This window comes from Pseudophryne corroboree, chromosome 7 (assembly GCF_028390025.1).
Source record: "Pseudophryne corroboree isolate aPseCor3 chromosome 7, aPseCor3.hap2, whole genome shotgun sequence".
Taxonomy (NCBI): Eukaryota; Metazoa; Chordata; class Amphibia; order Anura; family Myobatrachidae; genus Pseudophryne; species Pseudophryne corroboree.
The window spans coordinates 314,500,038-314,513,315 of record NC_086450.1 but is presented as its reverse complement, the minus strand read 5'-3'; the positions used below and the strand labels follow the sequence as shown (position 1 = coordinate 314,513,315).

The 13,278-nt window shown below is 38.8% G+C and overlaps 1 protein-coding gene across 1 annotated transcript in view; it reads right to left on the bottom strand.

Moving 5' to 3' along the window:
- Window positions 1-13,278, bottom strand: part of ATF7IP2 (activating transcription factor 7 interacting protein 2) — a 233,173-nt gene that overhangs the window by 190,722 nt on the left and 29,173 nt on the right. The window contains exon 2 of the mRNA XM_063934278.1: window positions 8,978-9,749. Within this exon, the coding sequence (XP_063790348.1) occupies window positions 8,978-9,749 (772 nt within the window). The remainder of the gene's footprint in view (window positions 1-8,977; window positions 9,750-13,278) is intronic.

The window sequence follows — 13,278 nt, the reverse complement described above, 5'->3', positions numbered from 1 at the left end:
AGCAGTGCACGCTCCGAAACGCGTTTGCCGCTTCCATTCACCAACTACAGTATGACGCACTTCCTGTGAAGCACTGGACGAGATAACAAGCCGGGCATCTTCTGCAGGGTATGACCGTACCTCTCCGCTCCCCGCCAGGTTTCCTGCATGTGTCTGTGACTGCTAGCTGTATTTCAGATGAACATTTTTATGCTGTATCGTTAACTTGATTAAAAATAATCCTGTGTCTACTCGACAGTAGTGAGGATTATCTATTATTCCATTCAACATTAAGTACAAAGAAACCTTTGATGTGAACGCGAGATTGGAAACACACATACATTTTGTTTCTATCAGCTTGAAGTTGTCATTGTGTTTCCATTTGAAGAAACTGCTACATGAATGCGAGACAGAACTAGAAAGTGAGTTTTGGACAGTTTTCAGTATGAGCTGATACTTTATAGCAGATAACAGACTATAGAGTTTCATGATAAAGGTATCCTACCTATACTGTTAAAGAGACCATCAGGCGTAGGTGGACGGTTCCATTTTTTTCTAAGCCTTCATAAATTTGTACACTGTTCAACTCTGAAAAAGGTCTGGACATTTTTTAGAAGTACATGTCCTCTTTACTGAACCCTCCATCAGCAGTTTAGAGTTCTTTCTCAGGATGATATATTAAATGCTAAAAGTTCCATAATTAGTACTAGGGGCTAGATTTATGAAGCAGCTGTATCTCTGCGGATTTGACATGTAAATTTAAACTGGCAATAATGTTAAGTGCAAAGTGTGGTGTGTTTTAAATAAACAAATAGAATAGCAGCGCTAATGGAATAAATATAAATATGAAGGATTGAGTGAAAAATTAATCACAGTTTAATTGTACATATTATTAAAAACACATAAAAAAAACCATAATGTGGCCACTTATATAATTATCCAATTAATGAAGTTGCTGCCTATCAGGTGTAGTCCGTTCCTATTATTAAAAGGACTGGCAAAGACTTTGGTGATACAACACTGGAAATAGACCAAAGATGAAGTCCCACATGGGTTATTACCACAGTAAGCCGCTGGAGGTGTAGTCCCTTTAAATTATCCTTTTGTTGGACTCAAACCCAAGCAAGGGTTTCGAGGGATCCTCACTGCATTGCGGTATCCTCCTGTTATGGAGAGAATGGGTGGTATTCCAGATGATTTGGTTCACCTCAGGTTCTTTGTAAATTTTGCACTCCAGTCCTGGTCCGGACACACCAAGGCAGCTGTAGTATCAAGAGATGGTGGCCTAACAAGCCTCCTGACGCGTTTCACTGCAAGGCACTGCAGCTTTATCAAAGGTGGTTTGTGTATGTAGACTGTCTGGGTATTTATACCCTCCATGATTGTTAACAGGTCAACAGCTGTTCACTCAATCCTTCTCATCAGTAAAAATAATACATAAAACAATTAACCTGATTATTCCGTTGGTTATAACAATTCCTAAGACAGACTCAGTTATTTAAAAATTATATTCTAAACTAGATAATAGCTTTAAAAAACTTTACTACCTTGTTTGTAATCATTAAACAATCAAACTACTTCCGGGTTCAAAAGGACATGTGACTACTTAATAATAAGTGCACTACTGATAATTAGTCAGAAACTAGGGAGACAAGGACTTAAACATATAGATAAAAATACTCTTTATCGTATTGAGAGCTTAATAGCAGAAATAAATAAAGCAGTCATCTAACATTTCTATTCTCCCGGACGGCCGATACGTCACTTCCGGGAAGGAGAGTAGGTGATGACACTCCTCAGTGAACCGCACGCTCGTTGTGTTGCTCAGCAACCTAACCGAGACTTCTTCCTTAGTATCGCGTCTCACCGGTCACGTGGTCCTGTTGATCACGTGTCAGGACGACGCTGCACACGGCTTTGTGTATGTCTCTAGCCTTTGTTGTAGATTTGGTTACCTTGGTAACCCGTTACCGCTAACCTTGTAGCTACACTTAGACTATGCCTTTTGAACGTACAGACATACATATAGCCTTTCCATTTTGTTAATGGTGTTTCATTGTACTTATAGTGCATTTGTCTCGGGTTACATTAACCCATTAAAGGAGTAGCGAAGAAAAGGCATTATCTGTGTAAGTTCTTGGTATTAACGCACATTAAATTCTCTCATCTCATTGGCTGATCGTATTAACTGATTTCATAGCTGTAAGAAAACTAGGAAGGAAAGGCAGAAAAAAGGGGGGAGGACGAAAAAGAAAAAAAGGAATAAAACAAAACCGAAAAGAAATAAAATGAATGAAACAAAGAAAAAATATAAATAAAAAATAATAAATAATAAAAAATGAATAATAACCTTCTTGGTTTACTGATTCACCCCATCTTGCAATCCTTTAAAGCACATACTGATTCTATCATATAACAGGCTAGATATCATAGTACTGAAAGTAGGCAGAAATAGACCCGAGGGAGCACATCTCTAAGTTTAAAAAAATCTCTATTTATAACTCAGTACATGTAAGTAATATAACCCACCGTCAATGGGTCAGATCACCATATTTAGTTCTACTGACTCATTTAGACCTTCTGGATATATACTATTCATCTGATACATCCAGAAGCCCTCCATCTGCATAGTTTTTTGAATCTATCTCCCCCACGTATAGTTTTGGGTACAGATTCAAGGCCTATTAGTTGTAGACATACAGGATCCCCATTATGGGCCTCAGCATAGTGTTTCGAGACACTATGGGTCTGAATGCGTTTCGTAATATTCCTCCTGTGTTCAAGGAATCTTACTCTCAGAGTTCTAGTAGTCCGCCCCACGTATTTTTTATTACAGCCACATACTAGCAAATATATGACATAGGTTGTGTCACAATTAATAAAACTCTTTATTTCCAATGATTTATCCGTCTTTTCTATATTAATTCTTTTTGTCCGATTCTGTATATGATTGCATGTTATACATTTCTTTTTACCACATCTGTAGCACCCCTTAATTTTATCTTGATGTCTTACTAACCAATCGTTATTACTCTCTCCTTCGCTTCTGGACTCTTTAATGGATTTTAAATGGCTAGGTGCCAATATATTTCTAAGAGATTTGTTTCTACGGAAAATAAATCTCGGTTTAGGTGTTAATACTGAACAAAGTAATGGATCTTGTTTGAGGATACCGTAATTTTTTGAAACGATTTCCCTAATTTCTGAGTGACAATTATTGAAAGTAGAGATAAACGCTACTTCTTTTTTCTCTGTATCTATTCCCTTGTTTAATTTGGGTATTAACAAAGTTTCTCTTTTCTTGTTTCTAACTTCTTCTAGAGCTGAGTTTATAAGGGTTAGGGGGTATCCCCTATTCTGAAAAGCATTACACATGGTTTTAGCTTGATCATCGAAAGAGGCAAGGTCAGAACAATTCCTTCTAAGTCTTAACAGCTGACTCTTCGGGATGCTTTTTTTCCACGGTGTGTAATGACCGCTTTTAAAATGCAAATATGCATCTGTTCCTACCTCTTTCATAAAGTTGGTAGTACATATTTTGTTACCCCTGACCTCCAAGGAGACATCCAAAAAGTTCATCTAACAGGGGTGAAGTGTATAAGTGAAAGATAAATTAAATGAATTAGAATTCAAGTGAGTGATAAAGGATAAAACTGATGTGTCATCCCCATCCCAAATAATAAACAAATCATCAATATAACGGCCATAGAGGACCAGGTTCGCGCCAAAACCGCCCCCCCACACGAGCTGATCTTCGACCTCGCCCATGTAGAGGTTGGCATAACTGGGCGCGAACCTGGTCCCCATGGCCGTTCCCTTTACCTGTAAGTAAAAAGTCTCTAAAAATAAAAAATAATTGTGACAAAGTATGAACTTAATAGAATCCACAATGAATTGTTGGTGTATCAAACTGAGGTCACCATCCTCCGCGAGCTTTTTTGTTATTACTTTAACACCTAAATCGTGGGGGATATTAGTGTAAAGGCTTTGTACATCGAGCGTGAGGAACCTGTAGGAATCTCTCCACTCGATGTCTTTAATTAAATTTAAAAAGTGAGTCGTGTCTTTAATATGTGACTTAAGCATGGATACTCGTGGCTGTAAAAAAATATCAACATAATGTGAAAGGTTAGAAGTAAGGGAACCTACACCAGAAATTATAGGGCGCCCTGGTGGTGAAGTGAGTGACTTGTGAATTTTCGGGAGGTGATAGTATATGGGGACTGTTGGATATGCATTATACAGAAACTTGAATTCCTCCTTGGAGATCAGGTCTACATGTAGGGCCTCATCTAAAAGATGATGAAGCTCTTGAAGGAAAACAGATGTAGGGTCTCTACCTATGACTTTAGAGAATTCACAATTCTGAAGTTGCCTCTTCGCCTCATTGAAATAATCAGACCTATCTTGCACAATGAGTCCCCCCCCCCCCTTATCTGCTTGCTTAATAACAATCGTACTATCCTTAGTTAATCTCCGCATTGCCTGTCTCTCCCATTTGTTAAGATTATTACTTTTATGTACAGCGGATGTGTTCGAACATAAGTTCTTAAAGTCATCCAGAGTTGTTTTATAAAAACTGTCCACACTTGATCCCTTGGACTTGATGGGGTAAAATTCAGATCTATTCCTGAGCTCATTCCTGCCATTTTCTGTAATTTTGGAGTGGCGTCATCAAAGTTCTCATCAAGGAGGCATGTGAGTGGGAGCCCTAGAGGCACTCACATGCCTCCTTGATGAGAACTTTGATGACGCCACTCCAAAATTACAGAAAACGGCAGGAATGAGCTCAGGAATAGATCTGAATTTTACCCCATCAAGTCCAAGGGATCAAGTGTGGACAGTTTTTATAAAACAACCATGGATGACTTTAAGAACTTATGTTCGAACACATCCGCTGTACATAAAAGTAATAATCTTAACAAATGGGAGAGACAGGCAATGCGGAGATTAACTAAGGATAGTACGATTGTTATTAAGCAAGCAGATAAGGGGGGGGGACTCATTGTGCAAGATAGGTCTGATTATATCAATGAGGCGAAGAGGCAACTTCAGAATTGTGAATTCTCTAAAGTCATAGGTAGAGACCCTACATCTGTTTTCCTTCAAGAGCTTCATCATCTTTTAGATGAGGCCATACATGTAGACCTGATCTCCAAGGAGGAATTCAAGTTTCTGTATAATGCACATCCAACAGTCCCCATATACTATCACCTCCCGAAAATTCACAAGTCACTCACTTCACCACCAGGGCGCCCTATAATTTCTGGTGTAGGTTCCCTCACTTCTAACCTTTCACATTATGTTGATATTTTTTTACAGCCACGAGTATCCATGCTTAAGTCACATATTAAAGACACGACTCACTTTTTAAATTTAATTAAAGACATCGAGTGGAGAGATTCCTACAGGTTCCTCACGCTCGATGTACAAAGCCTTTACACTAATATCCCCCACGATTTAGGTGTTAAAGTAATAACAAAAAAGCTCGCGGAGGATGGTGACCTCAGTTTGATACACCAACAATTCATTGTGGATTCTATTAAGTTCATACTTTGTCACAATTATTTTTTATTTTTAGACACTTTTTACTTACAGGTAAAGGGAACGGCCATGGGGACCAGGTTCGCGCCCAGTTATGCCAACCTCTACATGGGCGAGGTCGAAGATCAGCTCGTGTGGGGGGGCGGTTTTGGCGCGAACCTGGTCCTCTATGGCCGTTATATTGATGATTTATTTATTATTTGGGATGGGGATGACACGTCAGTTTTATCCTTTATCACTCACTTGAATTCTAATTCGTTTAATTTATCTTTCACTTATACACTTCACCCCTGTAAGATGAACTTTTTGGATGTCTCCTTGGAGGTCAGGGGTAACAAAATATGTACAACCAACTTTATGAAAGAGGTAGGAACAGATGCATATTTGCATTTTAAAAGCGGTCATTACACACCGTGGAAAAAAAAGCATCCCGAAGAGTCAGCTGTTAAGACTTAGAAGGAATTGTTCTGACCTTGCCTCTTTCGATGATCAAGCTAAAACCATGTGTAATGCTTTTCAGAATAGGGGATACCCCCTAACCCTTATAAACTCAGCTCTAGAAGAAGTTAGAAACAAGAAAAGAGAAACTTTGTTAATACCCAAATTAAACAAGGGAATAGATACAGAGAAAAAAGAAGAAGTAGCGTTTATCTCTACTTTCAATAATTGTCACTCAGAAATTAGGGAAATCGTTTAAAAAAATTACGGTATCCTCAAACAAGATCCATTACTCTGTTCAGTATTAACACCTAAACCGAGATTTATTTTCCGTAGAAACAAATCTCTTAGAAATATATTGGCACCTAGCCATTTAAAATCCATTAAAGAGTCCAGAAGCGAGGGAGAGAGTAATAACGATTGGTTAGTAAGACATCAAGATAAAATTAAGGGGTGCTACAGATGTGGTAAAAAGAAATGTATAACATGCAATCATATACAGAATCGGACAAAAAGAATTAATATAGAAAAGACGGATAAATCATTGGAAATAAAGAGTTTTATTAATTGTGACACAACCTATGTCATATATTTGCTAGTATGTGGCTGTAATAAAAAATACGTGGGGCGGACTACTAGAACTCTGAGAGTAAGATTCCTTGAACACAGGAGGAATATTACGAAACGCATTCAGACCCATAGTGTCTCGAAACACTATGCTGAGGCCCATAATGGGGATCCTGTATGTCTACAACTAATAGGCCTTGAATCTGTACCCAAAACTATACGTGGGGGAGATAGATTCAAAAAACTATGCAGATGGAGGGCTTCTGGATGTATCAGATGAATAGTATATATCCAGAAGGTCTAAATGAGTCAGTAGAACTAAATATGGTGATCTGACCCATTGACGGTGGGTTATATTACTTACATGTACTGAGTTATAAATAGAGATTTTTTTAAACTTAGAGATGTGCTCCCTCGGGTCTATTTCTGCCTACTTTCAGTACTATAATATCTAGCCTGTTATATGATAGAATCAGTATGTGCTTTAAAGGATTGCAAGATGGGGTGAATCAGTAAACCAAGAAGGTTATTATTCATTTTTTATTATTTATTATTTTTTATTTATATTTTTTCTTTGTTTCATTCATTTTATTTCTTTTCGGTTTTGTTTTTATTCCTTTTTTTCTTTTTCCTCCTCCCCCCTTTTTTCTGCCTTTCCTTCCTAGTTTTCTTACAGCTATGAAATCAGTTAATACGATCAGCCAATGAGATGAGAGAGAATTTAATGTGCGTTAATACCAAGAACTTACACAGATAATGCCTTTTCTTCGCTACTCCTTTAATGAGTTAATGTAACCCGAGACAAATGCACTATAAGTACAATGAAACACCATTAACAAAATGGAAAGGCTATATGTATGTCTGTACGTTCAAAAGGCATAGTCTAAGTGTAGCTACAAGGTTAGCGGTAACGGGTTACCAAGGTAACCAAATCTACAACAAAGGCTAGAGACATACACAAAGCCGTGTGCAGCGTCGTCCTGACACGTGATCAACAGGACCACAAGACCGGTGAGACGCGATACTAAGGAAGAAGTCTCGGCTAGGTTGCTGAGCAACACAACGAGCGTGCGGTTCACTGAGGAGTGTCATCACCTAACTCTCCTTCCCGGAAGTGACGTATCGGCCGTCCGGGAGAATAGAAATGTTAGATGACTGCTTTATTTATTTCTGCTATTAAGCTCTCAATACGATAAAGAGTATTTTTATCTATATGTTTAAGTCCTTGTCTCCCTAGTTTCTGACTAATTATCAGTAGTGCACTTATTATTAAGTAGTCACATGTCCTTTTGAACCCGGAAGTAGTTTGATTGTTTAACGATTACAAACAAGGTAGTAAAGTTTTTTAAAGCTATTATCTAGTTTAGAATATAATTTTTAAATAACCGAGTCTGTCTTAGGAATTGTTATAACCAACGGAATAATCAGGTTAATTGTTTTATGTATTATTTTTACTGATGAGAAGGATTGAGTGAACAGCTGTTGACCTGTTAACAATCATGGAGGGTATAAATACCCAGACAGTTTACATACACAAACCACCTTTGATAAAGCTGCAGTGCCTTGCAGTGAAACGCGTCAGGAGGCTTGTTAGGCCACCATCTCTTGATACTACAGCTGCCTTGGTGTGTCCGGACCAGGACTGGAGTGCAAAATTTACAAAGAACCTGAGGTGAACCAAATCATCTGGAATACCACCCATTCTCTCCATAACAGGAGGATACCGCAATGCAGTGAGGATCCCTCGAAACCCTTGCTTGGGTTTGAGTCCAACAAAAGGATAATTTAAAGGGACTACACCTCCAGCGGCTTACTGTGGTAATAACCCATGTGGGACTTCATCTTTGGTCTATTTCCAGTGTTGTATCACCAAAGTCTTTGCCAGTCCTTTTAATAATAGGAACGGACTACACCTGATAGGCAGCAACTTCATTAATTGGATAATTATATAAGTGGCCACATTATGGTTTTTTTTATGTGTTTTTAATAATATGTACAATTAAACTGTGATTAATTTTTCACTCAATCCTTCATATTTATATTTATTCCATTAGCGCTGCTATTCTATTTGTTTATTTGTATGTGGTTTTGGGTTTGACTACCCCATTTTTTTTTAGCAGCAGCATTAGAAACGCAACATCCATTAAGCGCCAGCGCCCGACCCTTTTCTATCTTGATAGAAGAAATTCCTGTGGTGTGTTTTATACTTAAGATTATTACGGCTTTAAATTTCCAGGTAAAAGCTGCTACTTTGGAAATCTAGACCTAAAGCTCAAAAAAAGCAATGTGCTTCATTCCGTATGCAATGCTCAGTTGTGTCTCCATGAGATTAGACTGATCCCCCTTACTAAAACAACAACAAAAAAGTTGCATCTTTACATATACAGATACCTTGGAATACAAACCTACTTTCAGATGAAGAGCAATTTTGGGATTGATTAGCACTTACCAGTATCAGTATCTGTAGTTGAGTTCACTATACAAGCAGGTGCTACAGAAGTACCAGTGCTACAGGAGGCATCACGCTCATTGCTTGGGATTACTGAGTTGCTGGAAGCTGCAGGTAGCACACTCACTGGTGTCACTAGGCCCATGGATGAAGGCTTCGCTAAAGACTTGTCTTCAGACACTATTTTTAGTGTTATTGATGCATTCAAATTTTCAGAAATAGTAGAGCATTCACCAAAGTTTGATTGCTGAAAGTCTGTTTTGAAGTCTTGCTCAGTGCTGTTCCCGGAGGTTTGCACTGCCTTCTCTCTTAAAATCTGGTTTCCACTATTTGGTGGTGATGTGACTTGATTTAAGCCATCAAGATCAGGTTCCACTACAGCATTGCTGGTTTCCTTTACTTGAAAATGTGCACTATGAGAAAAATGAATAGAGCCCTTAACAGGAGCTAAAAGGACAGAAGATCTATCTTCAGATTGTTTGGTAATCTCTTTCCATGTTTCATTGTAAGAGCACCCTATGTTAAACTCAGAGTCAACTTGTGAAACCTCTATAGAAACTTTTAGGCCATTAGAAAAAATATTGTTAGAGTTATCTTGTGCAATACACATTAAGTCACCATCTTGGACAGTTTCAGAAACAACGCTCTCCACTTTAGACGAATGTTTTATTTTATTAAGGACAGACATTTGCTGTCGACAGCTTGCAGACATAGTCTTTCTTGCTCTGAAGATTTTTTTTGCTGATCCATTTGTATTGGCAACTAATGAGCCCTACAACAAGAAAAAAAAGAATCAATGTTTTGGACCAGTTCAAATTAAGCTTTTTTTTTTTTTTTTTTTAGCAATAGTAAATTTAGAATGTCAGACCATTTTGCTTTCAACTGGACCAAATACAAATAAAATATATCATAAACTCCCTACTACACAATATGTTCAATGTTGTCACCAAATTATCAACCAATATATCATCATGTTTAGAAGGCCCTGCATACATATTTAAGCTGGCCCAATTATACTAACAAATTATACAAATTATGAATCATACATAAAAAAAGAATAAGTATGAATACGGTTGACAAAGAGGTGCGGGGGTGGGGGGGATGCTTGTATGAGAAATATGCAAACAAAATGACAAAAGCTGGAAATATAGTTTATTACTATAAGAGAAATTCCTACAGTAATTTTAAAAAGTAAGAAAATAGAAGACAATTATTATTGTGTTTTTAAAACTTCAAATGTAATATTACAGGATGGATTGAACCATAAAAATAAAAAAAAACGCAACAAAAAAATGAAACAAAGCCATACTGAACAGAACGGATGTGCTGAACGACAGCTCTTCACTCCAGCATACTCGCAAGACATCATCTGCTATCCAGAAACCACTATTTGAGATTAATATTTATCTAAGGGTGTATATAACTGAAGTGGATAATATACTTATAACAATAAATAGGTTTATACTGCAGAAATGTTCATCGTGCTCTCTACTATCCCTCAGCAGCAGGTTGTCATGTTAGCAGGGAGGTGCTTCTCTAACTAAACAGGCAGACAGTGACCGACAGGCTTGTTCTACACACATACACTGCGGGTTGATCAGTGATATCTCAGCAAGCCAAATAACTGACTCAACTTATTAACTCTATTAAACTGTGCAGGTAGTCATCATCGACATCAATTTAATAGCATAGTAAAATAATACTTTGAAATTCTTTATAGTGGGGTTACACTATGGAAAAAAAAAAAAAGTACAACAAAATATCAAACTAACACTAAATTATGTTGTTTTTATTATTATATAAAGAATATTTAGATTTTAATGGAAAAGAAAGGGACCAGCAAGCCAACACTTAGCTGTCATCATCAAATAGGATTTACAGATGTGTCCTCTTACATCTTTGCTCCATGCGCTACAAGTCGCGTCACACATAACCCGTGAGTGCTGTGTGACGCGGTAGCGATGAGCATCTTTTTTTGCATTTTCCCACGAATATGCGTCTTAGTCCCAAAGTAATGCAATAGAACGCAAAAGCAGCTTCTGCTGATTAAAATGATATGCAACTGTGTTTGCATACAAAATGCTGTGCTACAGTGTTTTCCTGGAAACACCGTAACGTGGTATTTTCAGATGCAGATACAGCCACAATTACACATAGAATATAGGCATGCTGCATATCACTGTAATCAGCAGGATCTGCTCATGCATCCTGTTGCATTACTTTTCGCAGGAAAAAATGAAGAAAAAAAAAAAAAGGCTCGGCACTACAGATGCCTGCCACGACTTAAAGGGCTGTTTAGGGTGACTGCAGCAAGGATGTAAGAGGACACATCTGCAACTAACCGCATGTATGAGTTGGCAAGAAACCTATCACATACTACAAATCAAGGTGAATATATGAATGGCACTGAAACACGGAATAATGATTTAGCAACAACATATAAAAGGAGAGGCATTGCAAACAAAACACACAAATTTAATTTAATACAGGGCAGGATATAAATACTGAATCACCTGGAGGAATTAATAGAAAGCATATTGCATTACTGGTTCCAACCCACCACCAAACTACTCTCAAATTAGACCACATTCACAAAGCTTTTAGAGAAAATCCTCCTAATAAAGGTAGGATGTTAAGCTACATTATCCTCAGGACTTCATCTAGAAGTTAAAACCGGTCTGTGTGTGGGTGTGAGGGGTGGGTAGAGAGATAAGTGTGTGGGTAGCAGGCAGCCTGTGAAGCTGTGAGGAAGATGGATCTCTTTAATGAGTCTGTGCTAGATGGACAACAACAGCATCATGTAATAGATGCAAATATTTCATATTGCAAACCTGGATCCGACCCGGGATTCTGAACCTGGGTCAAACCCTTTCACACTGCACTTTCGACCCAGGTTCTTCACAGGATGGCATCTTTCACATTGATCGTGGGTCATCCATGTAAACACTATGGATGTCATTTAAAATTGACTTTTTCTGGCTCACAAAGATTAGGTGTCAAAAGGAAACCAAAGGGAGACACAGGAACATCCAATCAGAGCTCCACCCCCCCCGGGTCAAATAACCTGGGTCAGACTTTTTCACACTGACATTGACCACGGTCCGACCAGTGTTTAACCCTACTTTATTCCCGAGTTGAAATGTCGGGTTGCTCAACACAGGTTATTTCACTTTGGATCTTTCACACTGCACCTCCACCTGGGTTGACACGGCAATAACCAGGGTTATTTTGGTGACGTGAAAGGTAACAGAAAATGCCAACAGTGAGATGTGAATGGTCGTGGACAGTGTAGGCTCTCAAACCAGTGATCAGTGGATGAGAGCACTGTAGCCAAGAGTGTATTGGGCAAGAGCTGGCACCATAGGTACTACATAAATGCAAGAGCATAGAGTGCCAAACAGAAGTGGGTGCTGCACAACACCTTGTTTTACATGTATTTGATATGTCTGGGAAGGCCCGTCTGCTCGAGTGCTCTCCTTTGCATGCATTAAGCTGCTCAGCCTCCATTCTACAGAGAGGCAGTACTGGGTGCCTACGATGACCCGAGTCTGACACTCCACTCTGCAATCACCTTGCCCACTTCCTGCACGACCACACCATACAAACAACTCTGTGGCAGAGAATTCAGGCGTAAAGGTAATGTGTAGACATAGTAATATATAATTAAGGATATTGGTCATATGAGAAGCAAAAAAATAGGATCTTAATACCTACCGGTAAATTCTTTTCTCTTGGTCCGTAGAGGATGCTAGGGATGCTTCAAGAACAATGGGGTATAGACGGGATCCGCAGGAGACATGGGCACTTTAAGACTTTAAAAGGGGTGTGAACTGGCTCTTCCCTCTATGCCCCTCCTCCAGACTCCAGTTATAGGAACTGTGCCCAGGGAGACGGACATTTCGAGGAAAAGGATTTATTTAATTTTTAAACTAAGGTGAGATACATACCAGCTCACGCCTCAAACACGCCGTACAACATGGCATTCAACAACAACGCATGCAACGGCATGAATATACATCAGCCACAGACTGACTGAACTCAACACGTGTATAACCATAACCAATAACTGCAGATACAGCCCGCACTGGGACGGGTGCCCAGCATCCTCTACGGACTAAGAGAAAAGGATTTACCGGTAGGTATTAAAACCCTATTTTCTCATACATCCTAGAGGATGCTGGGGATGCTTCAAGAACCATGGGGTTTATACCAAAGCTCCAGAACGGGCGGGAGAGTGCGGATGACTCTGCAGCACCGATTGACCAAACAAGAGGTCCTCATCAGCCAGGGTATCAAACTTG